Source organism: Pollicipes pollicipes, unplaced genomic scaffold (assembly GCF_011947565.3).
Source record: "Pollicipes pollicipes isolate AB1234 unplaced genomic scaffold, Ppol_2.1 Scaffold_7231;HRSCAF=8579_pilon_pilon_pilon, whole genome shotgun sequence".
In the NCBI taxonomy this organism is placed as follows: Eukaryota; Metazoa; Arthropoda; class Thecostraca; order Pollicipedomorpha; family Pollicipedidae; genus Pollicipes; species Pollicipes pollicipes.
The window spans coordinates 24,459,326-24,484,702 of NW_023597034.1; the positions used below are offsets into that span (position 1 = coordinate 24,459,326).

Below are 25,377 nucleotides of genomic sequence, written 5' to 3' on the forward strand. Positions count from 1 at the left end.
CCGAGCTGATGCGCAGATTGTGAGTGTTCCGGCTGGTCAGCCGCGCTGGCCAGTCTGCCTGACACGGGCAGACATGACACTGTGTTGTTGGCTCGAATCTAAAACGACGCACCGTGACTTGGTGTGTTCGGTCAGGTTTTGAGCTTTCTCCTCGTTGCTTTGAGTGGCATTTGTTGAAATGCTGCCGCTGGCGTTAAGCACGGCTCAGCACGTGTGTCGATTGGTCAAAAGCATATGTTTGTCGGGATGCGGCCCCTCGTCGACCCTCTGACCGCCGGAAGGGCCTCCCATGACCTGCCATGGCCTGACCTGGCGCGGCCGTGTCTGCAGCGAGGTGGTGTTCCGACTGCCGGCGACCGCCAAACACGTGGCCGTGCGCGATATCAAGGCCGAGCACATCGGCAAGCTGGTGCAGGTCAGGGCATCGTGACGCGGGCCACCGAGGTCAAGCCCATGCTGCAGGTGGCCACCTACACGTGCGACCAGTGCGGCGCCGAGACGTACCAGCCGGTGAGCCCCCCCCCCCCCCCCCTCCCCCGCCCTCCCCGCCCTCCCCCCGTCGGCGAACCACGCCCCCTGTAGACGGCACTTGAGCGACGCGCCTAGCACGGCATCCAGACAGGCTATCTGCTGATTGCCTGGTGATCGGCGAGGGTCTGTGTAGTTCGGATGGCCGTGTTGTATGAGTGACGGAGTGCTCCGTGCCGTCCAGCCGCGCTGCCCGTCGGCCGTAGCGCCCAGACAGTCCGCGTATGTGATGATGCCAACGCCAGAGCATGTCCAGTTATTCGGCCTGCCATCATGATGTGAGTGCCCGATGCATGTCGCGATTATCGCTGGGGTCATGCGATGCCGTTTTCGCGATTAGGATGCCGTTGATTAGTTAATGACGTTTACGTCCGATAGACTACTCGCCGATGGCCATGCTACGGCGGCTTGCCTCACAGTGTGGAAGATGTGTTATCTTGCGTCACATGCACATCCTACATCACATCCGGCTGCGCGCCGGCGGAGAGCCGTTTGCTGACGCGTTCGCCGCTGTGTTTTTCCTGGTGGCGCAGATCAACTCGCCGTCCTTCATGCCGCTGCTGATGTGTCCCAGCGAGGACTGCCGCGTCAACAAGTCCGGAGGCCGGCTGTACGTGCAGTCGCGCGGCTCCAAGTTCGTCAAGTTCCAGGAGATCAAGATCCAGGAACACGTGAGTTCGTGCCGCGACGTGGCGAGCTCGGCGCACGGCAGCGACCTTTCGCTTAGTTGCTCGGAAATGACGACTGTGTTGCCGATGGCGACATTTATTTGTACGTGATATGGATACGGGTCTGACACGTTTCGCTGCATGACGATTAGCTAAAGGGATCTAGACCGTTGGCTGTTGGTCGGACCGTTGATGCTTTGGGCGATCCATGTGGTCTGTGATTTGTCGGCTTCTGAACGGCTCTAGAATGGTCTGGCCGCCATCGTAAGGTGGGCAATGACCAGATGTAAGCATGTCTCTCCTCCGTTCCCTTCGCTGTGTCTACCGCCCTCTGCCTGCAGTTGACCTCGGGTCTGACTGCCGTTATCCACTTCGCAAAGACCCGTTAAGCGCCGCGCCCGCCGCCCGTGACCCCGCTCCACTGATTGACGCGCTCACCCGCCTGCTCGGCCCCCGTCTGCCTAGAGCGACCATTGTCTCGGCTCACGGCCGGGTCCCGTTGTAAAACTCCGCAGCTTGACCCCCGCTCGGCAGACCATGTGCCGGTGGGCAACATCCCACCCCGCTGACCGACGTGCCTCCTCGCTTGACAGAGCGACCAGGTGCCGGTGGGCAACATCCCACCCCGCTGACCGACGTGCCCTCCCGTTTGACAGAGCGACCAGGTGCCGGTGGGCAACATCCCGCGCTCGATGACGATCGTGTGCCGCGGCGAGCTGACGCGGCTGACGCAGCCCGGCGACCACGTGGCCGTGACGGGCATCTTCCTGCCCGTGGCGCGCGCCGCCGGCTTCGCTGCCCTCACCGCCGGCCTGCTCAGCGACACGTACATGGACGCGCACGTGAGTGCCGGCCGCTGGCTGACGGCCGGCCCGTGCCCGTGTCCGGCTTGGGCCGCTGCGGAGGCCAGTCGGGTGGCGGTGCCCGGGGCTGCTGCTGATCGGCGGCCTTTTCCGTCACTGAGAACAGTTTGTGTTATTTGTTTAGCGGTGGTAGTTTCACATATTGATGGCTGTTGCGCTAGTGGTATTAACGCATGGCGAAAACGTCAGGGAGGGATGCAAAGGAGGGGGGGGGGGACAAAGATTATAGCTGCCGGCACGATTTACTCGAGTAACCAGTGCGTGCGCGTCAAGGGTGCCACGAACGCTAACTGCCTTGCATTACGTTTGTGTCGTATGGCTTCGTCAGCAATGGTGGGCCAATGGCTGCTAGGTGGCAACCACTGGTGATGACTTGCACACTGTCTCTGGCGGTCGTCACCACTGACTGACCTGTGCGTCGTGCGTCCGGTGCCGGCCGGGGCCCGTCAGCCGGCGCCCCATCCCCCTCCGTCCGGCGCCACCGGTGTCAACCGGGGCCCGTCAGCCGACGCTTGACGCCGTCCCACTCCGTCCGGCAGCGGCTGATCCAGATGAACAAGACGGACGACGACGAGGCCGACTGTGACCTGCTGACCGAGGACGAGATCCGACTGGTCTCGCAGGACGACTTCTACGAGAAGCTGGCCCAGTCGATCGCGCCGGAGATCTTCGGCATGGAAGACGTCAAGAAGGCGCTGCTGCTGCTGTTGGTCGGCGGCGTCGACACCAACCCCAACGGCATGAAGATCCGCGGCAGTATCAACATCTGCCTGATGGGAGACCCGGGCGTGGCCAAGTCGCAGCTGCTCGGCTATATCGACCGTCTGGCTCCCCGCAGTGAGTCCTCCCCACCGGCGCGCCGGCTTGGCTCGCGTGTCAGCACTTCGACACATTTCGCGCCCGGCAGGTCGTGCCGACCGCGGAACTTCCGATGCTTATATCGTGCCCACGTCGGGTGCGTGCTGTCGTTGTTTTGATTTATTTTAACCGTATGCTGACAAGCGCCCTTTGGCTGCGTATTGTTCTGCTCTCGACATGTCTGGTTACGTGGCTCCGTTCGCTCTGAAAGCGGCACGTTTGATGAAGTGGCGCGGCTCTCCTGACCGCTCCGCCCGCTCCACACGGTCAGGAGGCCCGGCTGGCTTGACCGCTCTGCCCGCTCCGCCCGCTCCACATGGTCAGGAGGCGCTGCTCGCCTGACTGCTCCGCCCGCTCTGCCCGCAGGCCAGTACACGACGGGTCGCGGCTCGTCGGGGGTCGGACTCACGGCGGCCGTCATGAAGGACCCGCTCACCGACCAAATGGTGCTGGAGGGCGGCGCCCTGGTGCTGGCCGACCAGGGCATCTGCTGCATCGACGAGTTCGACAAGATGGCCGACCACGACCGTACCGCCATTCACGAGGTCATGGAACAGCAGACCATCTCCATCGCTAAGGTCAGGTCACCACGGGCGGGCGACGCCGCTTTGCGAGCAGTCAGGGCTGCGGACTTTCGAACAGTGTTTTTTTTTTAGCCTCGTCCGTAGGTGAGAATGCGTTGAAGGCTGGTTTGTGCAGCCATGCTGTGGAACTTAAGTTGATCAACGTTTCAAGGTTTGAATTATATTTATTTAAGATAAAGGTTTTTATGGCATTATTGATCTCACGCAGTCGACGGCCCTTAGAACCCATAGAAGACTTAGCTGGAATGGGACCAGGTCCGTTAGGAAGTTACTTATGGTATGAATGGCACATATGTTCTCTAGACTTCATTCCCTTCGTGCGCGCATTAAATCAGTTGGGCCAGACGCCCTGCGGAGTGTGTCCAGGGTCCATCTCTCCCTCTGGCGAGCCGCCGGCCGGCTCACAGCGGCTGGCCGCCGTGTCGCCCGTCGCCTGTCAGCCTCCGCCCCGTCCTCGGTTCCGTTGATTTACCGCGCGTCGGGGCGCGGAGAGCGCGACGCCGGCGAACATCAGACCTCCAGCTGCGAGCTGTGCAGCAGCCGGATCAGCTGCGTGGCCATGCGCATCTTGCGCCAGCCCCAGCCGCGCTTGCGCGCCGGCCGCTCGGGCACGCGGCGCTGCGCGGCCAGCGCCAGCCGCGTCCACTGGCAGCTGCAGCGGCCGCGGCACCGGCAGCACACGAACATGGCCACCACGCAGTCGGCGGTGAGCGTGAGTCGGTCGTGCGCCAGCGCGAACTCCACCGGGTACCAGCAGCCGCGCTCCGCGGCGGCCGCCACCAGGGCGCGGCTCTCGTCGGCGTCGAGGCGCGCGTACAGCAGCTTCTCGTCGAGCGGCGGCGGCCCGGCGGTGCGGTCGACGCGTGGCTGGCTGTCTGCCGGCGCCGGGCCCGGCTCGCCCTCCTCCAGCTGCTCGTCGTAGTGGCGCAGCTCGGCCGAGGCGCCGCAGTCGGCCGCGTTGGTCGTCGTCGCCGCCGGTGGCGGACGACGCAGCCGGTGGTGGTGCTCGCGTACCCAGGCCGCGTGCAGGCGTACGTCGGCGCGCGCCTGCCGAGCGACCGGGACGTGTGACATCCGACGCTGTTGGAGCCCGGGCTCGTGGGGTTAGGGGACAGCTTCCGTGGCTGGTCAATTTTGATTGGCTGTTTTACGCACTCAACGGTGTTGATGTATTTTACAGGTTTGTATTCGATTTTGCTGCTTGAAGAGGCAATTTGATATCCACGAAGCACACTTATACACAATATGTCGTGCAAAGTCTTGGGCATGGGTCAGCCCCAATGACTAGCCCGTAACGTAAACCCCAGTGATGCGCGCACGATGCTCGCCATACATATACAGCATACGGCGTGCAGCATAGGTAACACGCAGTTTCATAGGTTGAAAATACTTTTGGCCTAGAAAGGATATACCAGTTGCGATTCTTTGGTACATCACGCTAAGTAGTTCGTTATGCGTTCCTCTGGGCGGGAGCTGGACCCGAAGCTGTTGGTTTGCTGCCAGGGAGGTCGGCTCAAGATCCGCCTCACGCGACTGAACTGACCCCTGCCTGAACGGCAGACGGCAGCCTCACCTTCATGAGCTCTTTGGTGCTGTGTGCCGTCTTCTCGGTGCAGGTGAGGAAGCGACGCAGGCAGTGGCCGTAGTCGCAGGCCGGCCGGTACTGGGTGTCGCGCTGGCTACGGAGCCAGTCCAGCTGCGACTCGAGCTGGCGCAGCCGCTCCAGCAGGCGCCCCTTCACGCACGTCTCAGCCAGCGTCAGGCCCTCGATCAGCCACGGCTTCAGGGTGCGCGGCGGAGCAGCGGCGTCTCCGTCCGTGGCCGGCGGCGGAGCAGCGGCGTCTTCGTCCGGCGCCGGCGGCGGAGTAGCGTCGTCCCCGTCCGCGTCCACTGCGATCATGCTGTCCCATTTGCGCTGCAGCCGGCTGGGCAGGTCGGAGGGCGGCTCGGCCAGCCGCTCCAGCTGGCGGTGCGCCTCGGCCAGCAGGTCGTCAGGCGCGGCTGCTGCTCGGCCAGCAGTCGGCGGTGGTGCGCCAGCTGCTGCAGGCGCGGCTGGCATGCGGCCTGGCTGTGGCGGCGCCAGCGGGCGGCCAGGCGACGCCGCAGGTGGCGCCACTGGCGCTCCTGCAGCCGCTCGCCGGCCGCCAGACATGCCTCCAGTTGGGCGAACGTGGCGGCCAGAAGGGCGCCGCTGAGCGGTGTCTGCTCCAGCAGCCGCGAGAACTGCTGCCTGGCCTCTTCGAACGCGATCCGCACTGGGCCACGCTCCATGGCGCTCTTGAGGCTGGCGGAGAGCTGGAGCTGGCGCTGGCTTCGTGGTCCGCCGGCTGCTGAGCAGGACCGGCCGGCTCCCGCGGTCACAGATTGGTCCCGAGCGTTCTGATTCTGTCGGGCTCTCGGGGTGGGGCTAACGGCGTTGTGACTGTTGACGGGCGTTACCGGCGCGGTGCTATCAGACCGCGCGTCTTGTCTGACCTGTCGGGGCCGTCCCGCCCGAAATCAGAGCCGAAATTAAAGCCAGTTTAACCTGTTTTTGATACAAGCTGTGGGCCTTAATCAGAGCTTACAGCTGTGCTTGCGGCATTGATTAAAACCAGTAGCACGTTAAAGCTCGTGCGCTGCGCAATACGGCGCTTTCAGCCTGTTTCACGATGGGTCCAGAGCAATATTGGACATCGTTGCGCCTGCAGTAACGTCAGGACGGGGTGGTCGTCGACATCCGCCAGCTGTGTGGGCACGCGTGCGGGGTTGAAGTGTGCGTTGCGTAAGACGCACGGTCAGTACTCCCGCTCATCAGTATGCTCACTGGTTGTTGAGGACACCTCTTTACTGCGGGTGGGTCGCGCTGATATCCCAGCGAGATGTCTGTCCTTCCTGGCAGGGGGAGAGGCGGGGATGTCGTAGAGCATCAGCACCTGGTTGCGTGATGAAGCCCCATTGACGCGGGTGTACGGGCAGGTTTTTGGTAGCGCGAATGGGACATGCTTGCTTTGAGATGCACCGTGCTGTAAATTTCATCGAACGGCGTTGAACCATTTATTCAGTCCATTTGATATCCGTGTCATATCCGCGCAGTTAAGTGCGCACCGTAACGAAAAAGCGTGGTCTAGATGTAATCGCGCCAGTCCAGATGACAAAGAGTCTACGTGACGTCACGGCGCAAAATAACCATCGCAGTCGGCGCACCCTAAAACTTCGACCATCATCAGCATGCGTGACGTCACGCATGATCCTTGTCGGACGCGCAGAACTTATTTCCGTCACTTGATTGAAGCTAGACAGAAATGGCGCAACTGGTTCAGTCATAAACAAGTCAATATTGGCGCCTGGGACCGCCCGCGGACGATGAAAAGGTGTGTTATGCATTACAAACAGCATAATTTGTAGTTTCCATTGTTAAAGGGACGCGTGGTACGCTCACCATGCGCAGTTATTGTCACGAAAGTTACGAAGACGTAAACAGAAAACACGGATGTGTCGCGCTGCGATCGCGTCGGACAAAGGTTCATCGTGACTTTTCGGAGAACAGAAGAGCCTTAGTGCGCTGTGGCCACGCGCGCTGGTGGATGTGGCCGGCGGCTGGAGCTTCCGCGGCCTCCCGCAGCGGCGATGCGGTCGGCCGCCCGCCACCCTCCCGAGTCTCTGCGCTGGTCTGTCCAATGGCCGCCGCCGGCTCGCCGATGTGGCAGAGGTGGCGCAGGGTTATCACCCTCGGTCTCCGTCGGCGCGCGACCATCGTCATCGATTCGGAGTGAATTTGACGGTGATTTAATCACGGCCGGGCGATGGGATGAGAACGCGGCCACGTCCTGGTGAGAACCGTCGGCGCGTCGGTGGGTGCTCTCCTGGCGCGCGGCGGCCGCGGCCGGCTGCTGCCGGGCCGCTTCCGGCACTGTAAACAGCGGAACTCCCGCCGGGCGGCCGATAACAGGCGCTCAGACAGGATGGCTGACCGCCTTTGTGAGGCGCCGGCTGACTCATGGCGCCGGTGATGTGGCTGGCGCGGACGGCACATCAAGGCGCCGTCTGAGGCTCGCCGCAGCCGCCGCCGGAGACTAGACGCCCGGGGGCGGCTCCGGCGGGCCGCCACGCCCCGCCAAGCCAAACGGCGGCGCCGCCGGACGCCGCGGCTCCACCCCCGCGGCCCGCCTGTCGGAGTCGATTGTCCGGTCCGAAAGGTGGCCGCCTGGCGGAGGATGTGACGCACATTTCTCTTGCGCGAAAGCGCGGGCTAAGTTCGGCTGTGCTTCTAGGAATCAATCGACGGAAACGTCCACGGTTTGGCCGTTGGCGCGAAAAACGTTGGTTTGGCCGTTTAGCGCACGTATTGTATTGTGACAAGCATGAACCAGTCGCACATGCGAAGCGGTTCTCACCCTGAATGCGAGATGACGTTGGTACGACGACTGCGCTTTCATTTCTACGCCGGCTGCCTGTTCCTCTTTCCATTTCTCGCTGCCAATTCGCTTCCAGCGCTTAGCACCGAGTTGGCACGGCCCCGTGATCCCGACCAGTCGGCTCGTGGGGCGATTTGGACAAACCGATTGCCTGCGATACAATCGCACTCACGTCCGTTTAGGAAGAGCGACGGGCCAGTGGCTCGCGCCCCGTTTGGAACGGGGCCGCGTGCCGCCGCTGACCTTGTGTGCCGGCGCTGACAGCGCCCCGTGCTGGATTTCAGGCGGGCATCATGACGTCACTGAACGCCCGGGTCTCCATCCTGGCGGCCGCCAACCCGGCCTACGGCCGCTACAATCCCAAGCGCTCAGTGGAGGCCAACATCCAGCTGCCGGCGGCGCTGCTGTCCCGCTTCGACCTGCTCTGGCTGCTCATGGACAAGGCCGACCGCGACAATGACCTCAGGTCAGGCGCCGGCGGAACCGGGCGCCGGAACGGGCTCCGGGGGGGGGGGGGGGTCGTCTCCCCGGGGGGTCCCGGGCGCTGGCCGCGTGACTTCCGTCTGGCAATGCTCCGACTGGATGTCATGATGCAAGGCTGACATGGGGTGTGAGGTGATGCCACCAGCAACACTGGGTGCTGCGCTGGGCTGGTCCGGGACACCGACGTCGTATCGCATGTGGTGTAACACTCGCCACAGTGCGATACCTGACCGTGATGTCTGGCTCCGGTCGCGCCTCGCTCGTGGCCATCGGCCGGGGGCTGTCCGCTCGCTCGCCCGTACGCCTACCGGCCCGCCGCCGCGCCGGATGACCCTCTGACCGTCCGTCGGCAGGCTGGCCCAGCACATCACGTACGTGCACCAGAACTGCGTGCAGCCGCCGACGCAGTTCGAGCCGCTGAGCATGCGGCTCATCCGGCGCTACGTGGCGCTGTGCCGGCGCAAGCAGCCGCGCGTGCCGGAGAGTCTGGCCGAGTACCTCGTCAGTGAGTATCCGGCTCCGACGCCGACGGCCGCCCAGATCACGGCGCCGTCGACAGTGCCGACCCTGATCCCGACCCCGATCCCGGCCGTAATCCCGCCCCCGGGTCCCGATTCCGCTCTTGATCATGCCCTGACTCGACGTGGACATCGACCCAGACCTCCAGCCTGATCCCGCCGGCGGCGGAGACGGCGGAGGCCCAGCCACCCGGCCGCCAAGGTCGGGCGCGGCTGCGGCGCGCATGCTGACTACAGGCGTGTTTTGCTCGATATCTGGCGTTCGTCAGCATCGTTGCCCACGCCGGTTGAAGTGACCTGGCGATATCATTACCCACTCCCCTCCCCCCAGTTGCAGTAGTTCAACGAACGGCTTAAGCTCGTGCGTTCGCTGTATGTGGACGGGATGGCGCACATATTCTGGCAGGCTTGGTGACACTGTCGTGGGGTGCGAGACAGGAGGCTCCATCAGCATCCTAGCCCTCGCCGGTCCCTAGAGCTGGTGTGCCGGGTATTCCCTCTGGGTTCTGCGTGACCTTCGCCCGGGAGTATTGCCGGGCTATCCTCGTGCCCCACAGATGCCTGGCTTATCGGTGACCACACTCCTCCCCCCCCCCCCCCCCATCCTCCATTCCCCAGCGCGTGTGTCGAACCTCGGCATTGCTCCCGGCGTCTTACCGCCGCCTCGCATCGCTGACGGCGCCGCCTCCCCCGCCCTCGCAGGCGCATACGTCGAGCTGCGTCGCGAAGCCCGCAACAACAAGGACATGACGTTCACCTCGGCTCGCAACTTGCTGGCGATACTTCGCCTGTCCACGGCGCTGGCCCGTCTCCGTCTGGTGGACACGGTGGAGAAGGAGGACGTCAACGAGGCCATGCGGCTGCTGGAGAAGTCCAAGGACTCGCTGAACTGCGACGTAGAGAGCCGCGCACCCGTCTCTACCGCCAACGCCATCTTTGAGGTTTGCAATGCTTTCTCGTTGGTGAAGTGCGTGATGGAACTGGTCTTGTGTGAGTCCTGCTGGAATTTTCTGTCGCCGCTATTGGGGATAGTTCGTGAAGCACTGATGAAGGTGTCGAGCTGGGTAAGGCATATCCATGGGAGAACGGAGATTGGCATGTGTTTTTGGCTCGCTTTTGATGCCCGTTTAGAGGGAAGGGCACGCACGATATCATCTCAAGAATCTTGAAGCTAATCAAGGAACATGTGAAGGAATAAATCGAAATTTGCACGCTGCGTGGTTTTCCATCCAGCCGGGATTGCTGTTTTTCCATTTGGCCTGGATTGCAGACGCACGGCGTAGGGATCAGGTCGTCACAGATCAGAGGGCAACGTATCTGTGAGGCTAAAGCCATTTCACCTGACATGCATAACGCGCCGCCCCGTAATTGATTCGTGGACTGCCCGTATCTCTTGGGAAAACTGCGTTTGCCAGCTAGAGTAATTACATCGCTGTCGGCTGGGTTGGACGGAGAAACTTTTGAATTTCGCCTGGAAATGCCCATTTATAGTACGCATGTTAAATATGCGTTTGCGAGGTAAAGTAGCATATTTGTCGCTGCCGGGGTGGTACGCGGCAATGTGGTTTACATGTCTAACGGACTTGTTTCTTCGTCCCAAAAGGTTTTGCCTATTAGAACTCGTTCGCAGCCTGGGCATGCCTGGCCCCCGAGGGATGCAGCGCAACTGTAGGAAGACGTACGCGATATCGTATTTAGTTGCTGCGCATGCGCACGGAGCGCTCGCTGGCTGCGTCATGCCGCGTCCACCCGTAAAGGCGTTTTGTCCCATCCGATTACCGAGTGTCGGCCGCAGCCGGGCGGTCCATCTACGGCGCTGGACTGGTTGTTTATCGACTCCTGTAGCTGGCACGACCATTAGTGCGAGAGCGCTCTCTGGCGCAGCCGACCGCCGCCGTGCGGCGGATGCAGCTGACGCAAGGCGTCGGTCGGAGCTCGTGTGCCGCATGGTCTCGGAGGTGCGACGTGCGTCGCCTGCTCTCCTCGGTGGGCCAGGACACTCCCGTCTGACGCTCTGCTCCCCGCCCCGCTCCGCAGCTGGTGAAGGGGCTGGCCGGCGTGGCCGGCACGGTGCGGCTGGCCGACGTGCAGGAGTTGTGCGCCAGCAAGGGCTTCACGCCCGACCAGATCGAGCAGTGCCTCGACAGCTACCAGGACCTGAACGTGTGGATGCTGAACCAAGGCCGCACCCGGCTTACGTTCGTCTGAGCGGCGCGCCGGCTCCCGTCCTCCGCAGCTGCCGCTCGTCGCCTTTGTACGTCATTTTGTGCGGTTTGTACGAGGCGCGCCGATCTGCGGGCTGGCTGGCGAGCGTAGTAGCGGCGAAACCAGCAACCCAGTGAGTTGTAGGAGGTGCCGCCCGCGCGTCCCGAGCCGCGACCGCGCGCCGAACATCCGCCGGCCGCAGCGCCGCGCCGTGCGTTTCTTCTCCTGACATTGGTTCTTTATGTTCGCGTCTGCGGGTGTAGCTGAATCGGCGCGATGGGGCCGCGCCCCCACGGGTGCATGAGGTGTGTGACCAGACTTGTACCGGGTCAGCGTCCGATCCCCCCTCGCCCGCCTCTGTCGCCGCCGGCTGGGCTGATGCCCGCGCCCCCACACCACATCGATGATGCGCCTTGCCCGTCAACGCCGACGCTGTTGTTGCCAACGCTGTTCGACGCCTCTTATGGAATACACGCCTCGATAAATATGTTTTATTCAAAAATTGAACACATCCACAGACTCACAGCTGAGCTCCTGACAACGCGACTGGCACGGAACCTTCCGGTAGGTGGGCGCACGCCGCCGATCCGCGTACCAGGCTTATTTACAATCTGTCGACACTGGCACGTGAAGGCCGCACAGCGCCGGCGTCTCAGGTACCTGCGTCTCAGGTGCCTGCGGGCTCCAAGCTGCGCAGCGTGGCGGCTGGGGCGGGGTGGGGAGGCCCTGTATCAACGGTGATGCCGCGCTGGCGACCCCACACGCCCGCACTGAGGAGAACCGGACATACATCGGACTGACGGTTCGCCGCTCCTCGCGGGCACGTGCCCGCGAGGAGCCTGTTCGGGGGCCACCATTCCCGCACCCAGAACGCGGATCGTCCCGGTTATCATACCGGGGGCCGCCAAGCGGCGCCCGGCTCGTGCCGAGTGGGTACCGCGCGCTTCTGGGCCTGGGGCCTGTGTATATGCTCTGCTGATGACTTGTCACGCTGGGTTTCCTGTCTGTCGGATCTGTTCACGGGTCACCCCGAACTTTCCATTGAGGCCCTCAGCGAGTCCGACCGTAAAAAGAACAAACGCCGGGCTGGCGGCGACGTCGGCCTGTCAGCTAGCACCCTGGCCCCCGGTTGACATTTCCCCTTCCCCCTGACCTCTGCGCGCCGTCCGGCGGCGAGCGTACGCTGCGCACATTTTGGCACATCGCAGGACGCTGTGGCTGGGCGCCAGGCTGAGCAGCCGTCACCAGCGGACCGCCCCGCCGTCTGCTGCGCCTGCTCACGGCGCCTCCCGGCCGGCGGCCTCGGCCGCGGCGGCGCAGTGAAGGCGAAGCTACAGTCGGCGAGAGGGGATCTGAGAGCCCCGCCGGACACGCCGAGGTGCCGCGGCATGGCGTCGACGGCCGTGCGGTCCGTACCGCCCCGCCGCCACGTGGCCGATCCGACCTCTGCAACCGCTGGCTTACGAAGCATCTGATGCGTCCGAGCGTGCAGGTGGCATTCTTGTAACGCCCTTCGCCTTCTGGTGCAAGCTATTTGAGCTGGTGCCCTAAGTCGAGATCGCCGTCTGCGTCTGCGATGGCGATCTGCGAGACCGTCATCTGCGGATCCTGGTACGGTTCAAGGGCTGAGCGCTCACACGAGTAACGAAATATAACGGACACGAGACTAGTCCAGGTCATCTCAATATGCGCCTTCTAACGGCATGGGCTAGAGAATAGCATCAACGTATGGTCACGCCGCCGATGCCCACTCCAGCGCGTTCTGTCCCAGCGCGGGCAGAGAGGAGGAGGCCGGCCCTGTTTGGTGAGCGCCGGGGGACCGCATCGGAGCTGGCCAGCCTGGCGTTGGGGCGCCCGACACCGGTGAACCAGACGACACTAATTGAAGGCGCCGGCGGCCAACCCCAGCTGTCCCCGGCGGTCGCCAGCTGGCCACCGGCTCCGGCCGCACTGCGCAGCCCATCTCCCCCTCCCCTCCCCGCGGGCCGGACGGAGCGCGCGGTAAGCCTCGGCGCGTGCCGATAAGCGGTGGGGTGCGAAGCGCTGTAGACGGTGCGGGACGCACGCCAACCCGGCCCGGTCTGCGCTCTCAGCGCTGGGCGCGGGGCCCAGAGCGGACGGCGCCAGCCAGCCGTGTGAACCAAGTGGGAGCTGGCCAACGGAACTCCGAAGCGAATAGCCAACGTGGCGTAACACAGATTTCCTCACAATCCCCCTCCCCGTAACGGATACTCGGTATTGCGTGCGCACTTCGTAATATGTACAGACTGACACATGGACACAAATTCCATTTACACAGCTTATTCTTCAGTCTGTTGGCATCACGGGACAGCGCGGTATTGTCGCAGGAAACACGTAAGTCCTAGCCGTTGTCTAAACATACTCCGCTACAAACGTCAACTGACCACACGGAACGCGTCGCCCGAGGGGATATAAATAGGCATCACTCGCGGAAGCACCTCGGCCGACCAATCCCAGCCGGCTGCGAACCACATGGCGCGCGAACTCTGACCGCTCGTCCCGCGGACGGACCGTGCCAGCGCCGGAGGCGCCACCGCCTCCCACACGCGCGCCACGGTCGCCAGAGCACCACGGGGGAGCGGCGCTCCAGCTGAGCCAGGCAACAGTGTCCTCGACTCGGGCCGCCGGGGCGGGGTCACGGCAGGTCACGGCAGGTCACGACCGCTGCCGGCGGTGGGGCGGCCGGTGTCGGCCCACGGCACGCCGGGGTCGTGACCCTGCCGGCCATCGACCAAACGCCGACGAACTGGGTGGCGGGCCACTCATGCGGTGTTGACGTGCCGCCTCCCAGCGTCCGGCCGACACGACACGGCTCGGCCCGGCCCGGCCCGGCCCAGCACGACACGGCCCGGCCCGGCACGGCACGGCACGGCACGGCTCGACACGCCGGCGCACGCCACACAGTCGTGGCCGTATGGCCAGGTCCATTGCACACCCGCTGCACCTTGCTAGAAGTCGAGAAAGTGTCGCATGTCCTTCTCGCTGGCGGCCGGCGCCTTCTGCCAGTTCGTCTCCGGGTAGTCGTCAAAGTTCCGCGTGTCGCCGTCGTACGATACTTTGGGTACGATGGGCGGCTGCAACAGAGGCGCCGGTCAGGGCAGTGGTCGATGGCCGGCGAGGCCCGGCGACGCTCAGAGTGTTCTGTGCCAGCGTGTTCTCGACAACACCAACGCTTTCGCAACTGACGTTCTTTTTCCCCGATAATTTTAGAAAAGTCCACCATACCACGTAAGGGGACTCACCAAAGACGTGCGGGGTTTTAATAAAAGCACAGGAAAGATCACAAAAACGTATGTAAGTTTTCTTCCCGACATCGAGTGATGGGGTAAGCACCCAGAGCTGCGGAGATTGGGTAAGCTCCCAGCATCCGTAGCTCTCGCAACTCCCACGCAGTGTTCATCGTCAGCAGGTGCTCGAGATTCCGCGAGGCGCGCGGGCACTTTTGATCTCACCTTGAGTTTTCTGTAGTAAACCTCCTCCCAATTGGTATTTTTGAACCACCTGTGTCGTTTGACGTCTTCTGCGCCGCTCTGGAAAGGAGGCAGCCGGCGTGAAGCAATGGCGTGAGGTAGGGGCGTGGCCGGGCCGGCGTGGCACGCAACGCGACGAACGGACACCCTCTCGTGGACGGCGTGACGAACGACGACGCATGGCACGCACGATACGTGGCGGGACATACCCCCGTGCCAGGGCCGCGTCCCTACAATAAGCGTGACAGGGATCGCTATCAAACTCCGTCCAATCAACACATCGCGGCTGCTTTGACATCGCTGTAAGTGTCTCGGGGCATAGCGGTTCTCCCGCCAGCTTATTCCCATTCAGTGCGTCAGCCTCCTCGCCACAATATCACCCACGTAAGCGACTGCGCCTGCCAACTCCGGAGACGTTCGCGGCACGCTGGTGGGACGAGGCCCGGCCCCTGATCATCCAACTCCGGCACCTGCTGAAAGCAATCGAGCGGGTCGCTTTTGACGGCCTAAGCTGGCGAGAGTCGGGCGGAAGTGGCGGCGGCGCCAATCAAGCGAAGCCAAACACCGTCCCGGCCAGGATCTCATCAGGCCGCGGAGGAGTTGGCTGGCATCATTTGCTGCCACCGAACTCACCGCTGGCCAGTTCGAAGCGTAACGAGAAGCGTGACGCACGAGCTGGTGATTCAGCAACGCACCCTGCCAAAGCACGCTCCGCGCGGCGGAAGTCAGTCTGTATAAGACTCCTGGTAACGTGAGGTGGACGCACGCGGCTACTTCGAAATGATCGATTTCTGTTACGACGCCGATCGTGCTTGTCAGCTGTTCTCACGACATGAAGGCTGCCTGGCTGCCTTGCTCAAGAACGTCGCGATCTTTTGTGACAACCGCATCGGGAGAAACCGAAGCGAGGCTGGGGCTCGGAGTCAGGGTGATAGTGGAGTAGGGCCTGCATTCCTGTCGAACGAACTTTCGGCGGGTAACGTCTGCACTGAACTTTGCCCTACGTTTTGGGACGGGGCGTTGCCCCCTCCCCCCCCCCCCCTTCCTTCATCTCCCCATGCCGACACGCGCCGATAAGAACAGGACAAACATAGCAAAGCGTGTGCTCATCAGCGAAGAGTCGCTGTTTGTGATATCCGTTATCACTTGGGATCGCGCATACGCTCAAAGTCTGACAGGCTGGAACCTGGTACACTCCGGGCGGGACACCGTGTCATAACAAACCCCACGCCGGCGGGTGGCTCCGCGTCGGGTTACACGGCGGGCGTAGGCGCCGTCGGCTACTCACCTTCATGTTGCCGAGACGTTTCGTCCTGTCTTGCACGAGCAGCTTCTTGATCAGGTCCTTGGCCACCGGGTCAATGTGTCGCGGCCACTCTATCTTGCCCGCCAGAATCTTCTCGTAGATGCCGAACGGGTTATCGTCGAAGAAAGGCGGATAGCCGGCCAGCATCTCGTACACCAGGATGCCTGCGCGCGGGCGGCGCAAGCCATTTAGCGTCGTGTCACCGTCTGTCCGTGTGGGGTCTCCGGCGAAAGTTCAGCGCGCAAACGGGAATAGCGCTCTCCCAAAATAAAATTAATAGAAGGAGCTGTGACATAGGGGAGCCAATGGTTCCCCGAAAATAAACCAGCAAAAGCTCTGATCGATGAAACACCACTTCAAACTACCGCAGATATTAATGGTGCGTTCAGTTCCAGACAAGAATCCGCCCATTCCGACCTGGCAATGTGCCACGCGATCACCCAAAGCTGCCTGACGCAGCGCGCTCCCCGCTGTACTCAGAAGCCGCGCGCACGAAGAGCCAGCGGCCAGCGGCCAGCGGCCAGCGGCCAGCGGCGGCGGCCGGTGCCTGTCAACGACAGCAGGCTCACCTAGCGCCCACCAGTCGACCGCCTTGTTGTGCCCCTTGGACTGGATGATCTCCGGCGCCAGGTACTCGGGTGTGCCGCAGAGCGTCCACGTCCTGCCGGCATCCCAACTCGTCACCGGCCGCTCGCCGCCGCCTGGACTCGCCACCAGGCGGCGCCAGACACGCCATCAGGCGTTAGTCCAGACACACCATGTTGTGATGCGTCAGGCTGCGGTGCGGCTCCATGGCGCCGTGACACCAGCGATGGCCAACCGAGAGCGACACAATATCAGAGGCCGTCCCGCAAGGAAAACAGTGACGTCATTCCAACACAGCGGTGCAAGTTCTCATATATGGGCGATAAATGACACAATTCTGATGGTTTACTGCAGCATTATGCATCGTCATCATTTCAAGAACCCGATAATTTACGCATCACATTTTGCTCGACGGACACGGGGGTCCATCATAAATGTACCCTAAACCAATAGAACAGCACCAAACATAACAATCATTCAACCCCATGGGGCGAAGCAATACGATACAGATGCTCGGGCTCAGTTCAACACCTGAGGCCCATTCGGAGCGAGGGGTTCTGCTGGTGCGTCGTAGGGCTGCCCCGACACGTCACAGACGCCTCCCTCTCACCGCCGGCCCCCGGCGAACGGCCAGTGAACTTTGACCATCGGACATTGCCTGCCACTGGCCTGACATTGGGGTCGACCGGCCTTCACACGCCTGGCACCGAGCGAACCTTCACTGGCCTGACACTGACCTTACCTGGAGTTCCGCGAGCCAACGCTGGCCACATGCGGAGCTTCATAAACCCGCTCTTGCTGACATCACTCACAATGACAACTTTTCACAATCGCCAGGGTTTCAGCGGGGCTCGTAAACATGGTAAGCGAAGTCTTCCGTTCTCTGGCGAGACGCTAATCTGCACGCGTCTGACGCTGATCTCAGCCCCCACCTGTCATTGAGCTTCTTGGAGAAGCCGAAGTCGGTGATCTTGAGGTGGCCGTCTCGGTCCAACAGGAGATTCTCCGGCTTCAGGTCGCGGTACACAATCGACTGCGCGTGCAGGTACTCGAGGGCCGACACGATCTCCGTGGCGTAGAACAGACCTGTCGGGACGCCCACGGCGGTCAGGGCGCGGTTGTCATGGCGACGGACCGTCACTGTCACGATAGCGGCCGCGGTGCGCGCCAGCGGAGGTGCTGCCGGCTGCGGGGGCGGGCGACATTTCAGGCGGCGGGTAACGGCTGGATTGACAAGTGCCCGCTCGCCGGACAGATCACAGACCGACATAGCGTTTGAGATCCCGCACCGTCGCCGGCCCATACATGGATGGACCGTGCACGAATGTTCCTGGGCTGTCGCAGTTCCGAGAGAACATTCGCGGATCGGGACGTTATCGAATGTTCTCAGAATATACGGCACGACAGATTTGCAACTGTGCAATGCGTAGTTTTGTATGATCTATTCTGATCAAGGGGAGGCATCGCCCTGCTGTCTATGCTGTCAAGACGCCACCGATCTGTTCAAATGCGTAGTAATGTTTGTTACGCTGTTAAATACAAGTAACTCCAGCAAATCGAAGCTTCTTGGTAGGCTCGTCGTCTGCATAGTATTAACTGATAGCAAACTTTCAGAGTCCATGAGCTGGAAGCGTGGGGAATCTCGTGGGACTCGGGGAAACTTTAATATTTACTTTGCCGTCCTAGCCAGGCTACAGCTGCGCGGACCCGCGGCCGTATGCATCAAAAGCGTGCATCCTCTAAAGACATGGAAAACGGCTTTTGGTTCGCCAGATTTGCCGAGGCGGCGACCGTTGGTCCGGGCCGCATCAGACGCCACTCTGTCCATCGCCCACTGATTGTTTTTCCAAACTTCTGAACAACACGGAACTTTGACGGAGAGCTTCGGAGGGCTCTCGCAAAGCCTGCTAGGATGGAATTATGCTGTGGACGCCGCGCACTTGACAGCAGCTCCAGCTGGCTCGCCGGCAGATCGTCTGCGATCGAAACATTTCACGGACTGCAGCATTGTCAGTCTCATTCTAAGTCCATCTCGGAAGAAGTGGCGCTGTTGCGACAAAAAATGGCGGCGACGCATTACACAAACGAAGTTGTAATGGTGACGTAATCTCCGATGCGACCAGACGTTTATTTCGGTGTATGGAAGGATAGAAAACGTATGCATGGAACAGCAAGCACCCCCACTTTATGTTTACACCACACAAATTAAAAAGGACAGGGCTTGGGACTACCTCGTGTGATACTAGCCGGCTTGCGGCGGGGTTCTGAAGAATTAGCGTGCCAAGCCGCGCTTAAAACACGCCGTGCAAGGGCTTTGTTTAGGTGCCGCCAGGAAGCCTAGCCGGTTGAAACAGCTTGCTTCGTGACTGCAAACATAGTGAAGGTTGTCGTGCACATCGACTTGCCAAGTACAACGTCGTGTGTTTACTTATCGAGAGTTGCAGGTCAGGGTTAGACCCCTCTCCCGCTGACCAGAGGAGGGCAGGCCACTTCGGCTGTGCAGCGAGTTTGCAGCACCTACCTCAAGCAACTCCTAATCTTCTCCTGGTAGCAAGACTCTGCGGTGACGAGAAAAATACGATATTTGCTAAATGTTTCGCATCGCGAAACACGGTGATAAACAAGTGTGTCCGTATCATCGATCTAACAGCAGTTAACTATCACCGTTGACAGTGACCCCCTACCTTAAAGCTCCCAACTGCATGGGAACAACTGTGACTGACATTCCTCAGTCAAGCTCGATATTGTCTTTTTTTCGGTGAACATTATGGGGACTCAAAGTACCAGACAAGGCTTCAGAAATGAACACAGCCAGCTTCTTTCTTTGTGCACCGTAGGACCCCCCCCCCCCGCCCCAGGGCGTGCACAATTTGCGATCATCACATATCTGCAATTACCACACGTGTGTTCGCCGGCTCACCCCAGACGCCGCCCGTCACGCGGCCGGCCGCCTGCACGCGCCGCCGCGCCGCCGCGCCGCCCCGGCGCCGTGAGCCTGGCGCCACGCCGCTCTACAGGGCGCCTCGGGCCCGCGGCACAGGCACGCGCAATGGCGGTGCGGTTTGACCACTTTGTGGCCTGCCGCAGCCAGCCGCCACCAAGCCGGGCCGGTCCAGCCCAGGGCAGGGCCGGGCGGGCAGGTCCAGGCGGTTAGAATCGGGCAACGCCGGGCAGAGTCGGGTAGGGTCGGACAGGGCAGGGTAAGTCAGGGCAGGGTAGCTGCCACAGGCGGCGTGGAGCGGTCGCCGCCGACGGGAGGCGGACAACAGGCGGCAGGCGGCAGGCGGCGGGCGGTGGGCGATGACCAACGGGTGACGGCCGACGGTCGGCCGCCGACGGCTGACGGTGACGGCCGCTGCCGGCGGTGCGCTGTTTACCAGCGGCGGCGCCGCGGCCCGGTGCAAACTCCCCGCTTCGCCTGGGCCCCGGCCAAGCCGGTCATGGCGGGCGGCCGCCAGCCGTCTGGCGGTGGCAGCGACTGGAATACACCCGGAAATGGCCGCCGGCGCATGCGCCACAAAACAAGACCGGCAAGAGACATTGTGTTTGGTTCGCAGAATCGCCGTGTTTTCGAAGAGAGAACCATACTGCGTGAGATGTCGATATCTGCAGCGAAAAGGCTATGCACGCCGGCATGATCGAGCGACCGTTTCCCTCTGTTGACGCAGCAGACAGCCGATGCACGTCGGCTCCGATTACGTAGCTATGTAAACTGAACGAGCATAGTGCAGCTCGTGTTGTTGTTGCCATAGCAGAGCCGTGCCCGCCGACTCTCGCGTGCTAGCACAAGCCCAACAGCATCCCGTCGTCAACAGCAGTGTGATGCTGGCGTTGGTCCGCCGGCAAACTCAGCGAGCAAGAGTGCGGGCCTGGCACCGCAACATAACCAACGACCCCCCCCCCCCCCCTGGAAAGGTACATTTTGGCTGGAAAAATATGCCACATTTGGTCAAGCCAGAAGACGGAAGATATTACGAGGATAAATTGCGTTTGTAATGAGTCCTTCGAGAACTATTTACCTACCATGCGACAGGAAAACGACACAATGCATACCATCTATCATGGGTACAGTTTCCTAGTCATTCGGGGGAAGGGGCTCAAGCCATCCCCTCCCCCAACTTTGAGAGGAAAGATGGTCTAAATCCGGGTAGAAACCCGTCCCTAAGCTTATTTTGCGGGTAGGTTGCGTTATTTTTTCACTCCTCCCGGTCCCTCCCCAGCTCATTTTGTGAAACTACGCCCCTGTCGTCTACATAAAACTCTGCCACTAAACGTAACGAACACGAACTTCATAAGACGTGTACTGTGCGTGTCACCACCCGACCACGTCCTGGATACGTTCTTTAATGCTTGCCCAGTGAGCTCTCACTCCCACAAAAATAGCGACATCCGGGTGTGCAGTTATACAAATTACATGCAGCTTCTGGAAAACGCCCGCTGCTGGAACGAAGCAATTCCATAAGAAGAGCCCTCATTACATCCGGGATACGCTCCAGTTCCTCCTGTCAGCTTGAGCGGCGGCGGAGCGCGTGGCGGCGAGGGTCCTCGGACGGCGGCCACTGACCTGAGCTGCTGGAGAACCGCCCGGCGTGGCGCAGGTACGAGAACAGCTCTCCCCCCACCACGTACTCGAACAGCATGTACAGGAACGACTTGTCATGATGCGTCCACGACCTGGGGAACAGACCAGCAGCAGCCGTCAGCCGGCCGCCGCAGCCAACCGGTGCCGTCATGACCGCAGCAAAATGCGGAAAACGGGAACGGATAAAAAAAAAACGTATGGATAGCGGCGACTGGGCGCGAGCAGCAGGAATGCGCGGGAAACCGGTTATCCACTTACGGTGTCGGCTGGCGGCGCACCTCATTTGTCGCATTGTGTACGTGCTGTAGGGGTAAGCCTGTACATTGCGTGCATGGCCGAGCATAGTTAAGTGGTTCGACCGGGCTTGAGGTAGGTTATAGCCGTTTAAGGCCTGCTTGTTCTGAGTGTCATATCTCACTCAGTGTTGTACCGAACGACCGCTAAAACTGCCTCGTGATGACGTAATGAGCTATAACTAGTCCGCGCACTGCGTGAAGCGCACATAAATCCGTCCAATCTCGGACTTATAAGCGAAAGCGTGTCTCATCACATAACGCTACAACACAAGTTTTTGACCGACGTTCATAATTTTTTAAAAAAATTAGGTTTCTTCATAATTTCCGCTTCAGTTTGATACGCAAACCTCCTGCGTATACACAAATTATTCTGATCAATTAAATTTGAACAGTAATTATCATTCTGTGATACCTACCCATTCAACTAATTGGACCACTTCGCAAGACAACCCCACAAATGTACCATTACATCACGATTCAAATCGCCCGCATCAGCACAAATCTAAGCCATTTTAAGTGTATGAACTTCGCCAGATCAGTAGAAACAGAGCTCTCGTTACAGCGGGCGGTGCGCAGGCGCCTGCGGTGGCTGAAGCTGCGGGGTTCAGCCTCCTAGTATCACTGGTGACCCTCAAACAGCACGTCAAGAACGCCTGTAGTGCGGCAGAACGGATCGCGGCGCGCCACAATCCCGACTTCTGCCGAGGCGGGCCGACGTCTGCCCAGATGGGCCGATATTTACGGCCGGGTCGAGCCGTAAGAGCTCTCCTCGGTCGGTCGGCCCGTCCCATCCCAGGCCTCGCCAGCCATTGTAACCGGGCCACAGCGCAGCCACAGGTAACCACGAGACGGGGGCATCTCCAGGCGAGGCGCTGTCGGCCACGCTGCCCACAGCAGGGTAAGCACGAGACGGGGGCATCTCCGGGCGCAGCGCTGTCGGCCACGCTGCCCACAGCAGAGTAAGCACGAGACGGGGCATCTCCGGGCGCAGCGCTGTCGGCCACGCTGCACACAGCAGGGTAACCACGAGACGGGGATATCTCCGGGTGCAGCGCTGCCGGCCACGCTGCACACGGCGGGATAAGCACGAGACGGGGGCATCTCCGGGCGAGGCGCTGAGAGCGCGGCACTGCCGGCTCTGCCGCTTGCCCGGGTCCGACAGGAGCGCCGTCCCAGGCCGACAGCGTCCTGCAGGGCTCCGACATCAGCACAGTCCGACTCCGGGCACAAGGACACCGCATCCGGCCCGTGTCATGCTGCCCGGACATCAGCCGGCGGCGCGAGGGCGTACAGACGGCACAGCGCACGGAGCCCCAGGCCAGCGCAGGCTCAGGACAGCCGCACGTCCGGCAAACGGCTGGTTAATGCGGCATGGTCACGCCGGCCGCATGGTAAGGACTGCGACAGAGCTGGGCACATGGTAAAACTGGGGCATGGTCAGACTGGGGCATGGTCAGACTGGGGGCATGGTCAGACTGGGGCATGGTCAGACTGGGGGCATGGTCAAGACGGTGGCATGGTCAAGACGGTGGCATGATCAGGCTGACGGCGAGCCCGCTGATGTGACGATGACGCTGACGATGCTGGTGTGGTGAAGTTGAGCCGCCAGGGACCGCAGGCGGAACGGCGGCGGTCTGACGACGGCGGCGGCGGCGGTGGGCCTCCTCACGGCACTGTTTTGACGGGCGGGGCTAGGGCAAGGTGCGGTGCGCACCGGGCCAAGGTCAGCCCCGCCGCGTGTTGACACAGCCGGGCCACACGCCGAGGCAGGCCCCAGTGACGGCACGTGTATGCCCAGCGCAGCTCGTCAGGGTCTTACAAATATGACTTGTCCATGCAGTTTCACTAGCGCGTGACTCAACACAACCGGCAGGAAATATCGTCATCACGGTGCGCGTTTTCCTCTGCCGCGGCTGGACTAAATCGGTGCAGGGCGCCGCGGAATGGGGAAAACCATTGGAACTGAGTCTGCTATGCGGTATAATATGCAACGCCGTCATAGCTTCCCATTTCATCCTGCAGTTGCTATCGTCCCCAGAGATAACTGATGCCGGATAGCTCCCCTAAAATTAAGCTGACCCACAGTGCAGTAACTTGCAGTGTCTCACCACATGAAGCACAAGCCTTGCAGATGTAAGATGTCTGCTTTAAACAAGCGGGACGATGCTCACGTCATTTGAGTGTTTCAAGCTGGCCATGTCCCAGAATCCTCGGCTCCCCTTCAGCCGCTCACTGTGCCAAACCAAATGAGCGGAAAGTTTTCTTCCTCTCGCCGCCAGACCAGTCGATCCCAAAGGACTGACCTCCCCCCCCCCCCCTCCACCTCCCCCGGTAGTGGGGGACGGGGGGTCAGGACGTGCGGACGTCAGACGTAGACGGCGTGTCGGAGCGCCCAACACGGTGTCCAACATCAACAGGCGGTCGCGTGCGTCACACGTCGCCGGCAGCCTCATTTCCGCGGACTGGCTCCACCAGACGAGGGCCTAGCCGGCGCCGAGGCCGCCATCCCCGCCACTGGCGCGCGCCACCGCCGATCAAAAGTCAACATCATCAGAGGGCGCTGATTTACGGCCGCGAACACGGCCGAGCGCTTGCCAGGCGTCTGGCGAGAGCAGCTCTCAGTAGCTTCCCGACCTGTTAATCAGAGGGCGGCTCGCTTTCTACCAGGAAAACTTCCATGGCAACACATGCACAGCACCACGACACCGCCCCACGACAGCACGCGAGGACACGCGTAAGCCTGATACGGCGCGGACACGGCGCGGCAGGTGGTCCGCTGGCGGCGGGCGGCAGGCGTCGACGCTTGGCGAGCGGGTGCCAACACCAGCGGTCCGGAGCGGAGCGCCGCCGGCCTGCTGAGCGGCCGCCCCTGCGCACCGGGCCGTGTCTCGACACCGGGCGCCGCCGGTGAGGTCAGCTACGCCCGCCGGAGGCAAATAGACGGGCGGCGGCGGCGGCGGCGGCGGCGGCGGCGGCGGCGGCGGCGGCCCGGCGGCGAGGTCGGCCGGGTCGGACCAGCGGCGGCACTCCCGGACGCACGGCGCCCGAGCTGGGCAGACGGTCCTGGCCGGTCCGGTGGGACCTCAGGCCGGTATTGACCCTGTGTTCGGTTCAGCAGTCCTGCATCCGGCCGATGACCATGCCCTGCCGTCCGCCCTGTGTCCGATGGATCTGTGGTGAGACGTGGTGCGAGTGCAGCGAGCCTAGCCTCCAGCCAGCGGGCCAGCTCTTGTCCAGCTAATGTTCGGCATCCAGCCGAAGTACCTGTGTACAGGCAATGTCCTTGCGTCCAGTCGAATGTCTCTGTGTCCAACCAATGTTCCTGTATCCAGCCGGTGTTCCTGCGTCCAGCCGCTGCTCCTGTGTTCAGCTCATATACCTGGTTGGTGGTGGTTGGTTGGTGATTGGAGTATACGGGCGCGCCGACTGCGGTGGTCATTTGGCGCCCATAACGAGTTTGGTTTTACCTATCTAATGAGCCGCATAAATGGTCCCAAAGTTGATGTGTTTGAGGAACAAAAAGATCTGTTGAGATTCCAGAAATGGTGAGTTATCTCCTAGCATATCACAGAGGGTAAGGGGCGAGTCATGCTGTCCAAAGTAACGTTGGCGTTTTTCCGCGAGGCGCGGACAAGAAATAAGGATATGGCGAACGGTAAGGACTGCACCACATCGATGACAGATAGGTTTATCGACTCCCTCCAACATATAGCCGTTGGTTGCGTACGTGTGCCCGATGCCTAATCTGCAGAGGATCACTTCTCGCCGCATTTTGCGGAAACAAGAGAACCACTGACCCAGCTTAGGTTTTATCTCTCTAAGCTTATTACCATCCATCCGATCACAACAACGCTGCCACTTGTTGTGCAGGAAGGTTTTTATTGCAGCGCAAAAGTATCTGGCAGGAATAGAAAGAGAGCGAACACATGGAGCCAGCGCTGCTCGCCTGGCAGCCGCGTCCGCCCACTCGTTGCCCGCAATTCCAACGTGACTGGGAACCCAACATATCTTTC

General features: G+C 61.4%; 2 protein-coding genes across 2 annotated transcripts in view; one reads left to right on the forward strand and one right to left on the reverse strand.

The window, feature by feature from the left end:
• LOC119109652 (DNA replication licensing factor mcm7-like) lies at positions 1 to 11,591 on the forward strand. Its single transcript, XM_037233370.1, is given in 11 exon segments — positions 1 to 19; positions 331 to 413; positions 416 to 510; positions 1,062 to 1,199; positions 1,853 to 2,038; positions 2,599 to 2,896; positions 3,284 to 3,495; positions 8,183 to 8,364; positions 8,735 to 8,886; positions 9,602 to 9,840; positions 10,937 to 11,591. Coding segments are annotated over 11 exon segments (1,767 nt in total). The 5' UTR covers positions 1 to 8; the 3' UTR covers positions 11,108 to 11,591.
• The window catches only part of Pka-C3 (Protein kinase, cAMP-dependent, catalytic subunit 3), a 52,399-nt gene continuing 38,602 nt past the window's right edge, over positions 11,581 to 25,377 (reverse strand). The window contains exons 3-8 of the mRNA XM_037233371.1: positions 21,051 to 21,160; positions 17,419 to 17,572; positions 16,471 to 16,562; positions 15,884 to 16,065; positions 14,578 to 14,655; positions 11,581 to 14,199 (exon numbers count right to left, since the gene is read on the reverse strand). Coding sequence (XP_037089266.1) covers positions 14,074 to 14,199; positions 14,578 to 14,655; positions 15,884 to 16,065; positions 16,471 to 16,562; positions 17,419 to 17,572; positions 21,051 to 21,160 — 742 coding nt within the window. The 3' untranslated portion in view covers positions 11,581 to 14,073. The remainder of the gene's footprint in view (positions 14,200 to 14,577; positions 14,656 to 15,883; positions 16,066 to 16,470; positions 16,563 to 17,418; positions 17,573 to 21,050; positions 21,161 to 25,377) is intronic.